The 655-nt window shown below is 64.3% G+C and overlaps 1 protein-coding gene across 1 annotated transcript in view; it reads left to right on the forward strand.

Moving 5' to 3' along the window:
• Positions 1-447: 447 nt before the first annotated feature.
• LOC103800045 (glucagon receptor-like) overlaps positions 448-655 on the forward strand; it is a gene marked incomplete at its 3' end in the record, with an annotated part of 1,488 nt that continues 1,280 nt past the window's right edge. The window contains exon 1 of the mRNA XM_009072406.1: positions 448-509. Coding sequence (XP_009070654.1) covers positions 459-509 — 51 coding nt within the window. The remainder of the gene's footprint in view (positions 510-655) is intronic.

Here is a 655-nt window from a genome sequence, read left to right on the forward strand (position 1 = left end):
CCTCCCCGGGGGTCGGGAGACGATGCCGCTGTAGGGACGAGAGGTGGTGATGTCCTGCATGTGGCTGTGCTCCGGCTGCACAGGGGCTGGGGTTGGCTCAGCAGGCAGAGGGACTGTGTGGCCACTGTCCCAGTGCCATCCTTGCGGGGAAGAGGCAGATGCTTGGTGGGAAAATGCACGAACAAGTAGCTGAGTGTGAACACCAGGCTGGGCTGGGCAAGGACGAAGACAGGAACATGGCACCATGACGGCGCTGGCTCTGTGCCAGGACAGCCCCTTCCCACCCTGCCTGCCCCCAGCCCCGTGTGCCCCAGTCTGACTCAGGAGTCCCCGTGACCAGGTGTCTCACATAGGGTCACCCACGCACCAGAGCCATCGCTGCCAGGGTGGAGAAGCTGCTGAGGGCCGGTAGGAAACTGGGCACCCTGCGCTGTGACTCATGCTTGTGGTCCAGAGGGATGTCCAGGCCGGGTCTCTTCACCCTCCTCCTGCTGCTACTCTGCTGCCAGGTAAGGATGGGCCATCCTACATGATGTGCCCTGCCCCATGCCCAGTCCTCTGCCAGCCCCAGGCTGCCAACAATCTACCCCTGCCTGCTGCAACCGCTTGCCATGGCTTTTGGTGGCGCAGCCGCTGGGCCTTCTCTCCCGCCCCG

The sequence above is a fragment of the Acanthisitta chloris genome, unplaced genomic scaffold (assembly GCF_000695815.1).
Source record: "Acanthisitta chloris isolate BGI_N310 unplaced genomic scaffold, ASM69581v1 scaffold36563, whole genome shotgun sequence".
Taxonomy (NCBI): domain Eukaryota; kingdom Metazoa; phylum Chordata; class Aves; order Passeriformes; family Acanthisittidae; genus Acanthisitta; species Acanthisitta chloris.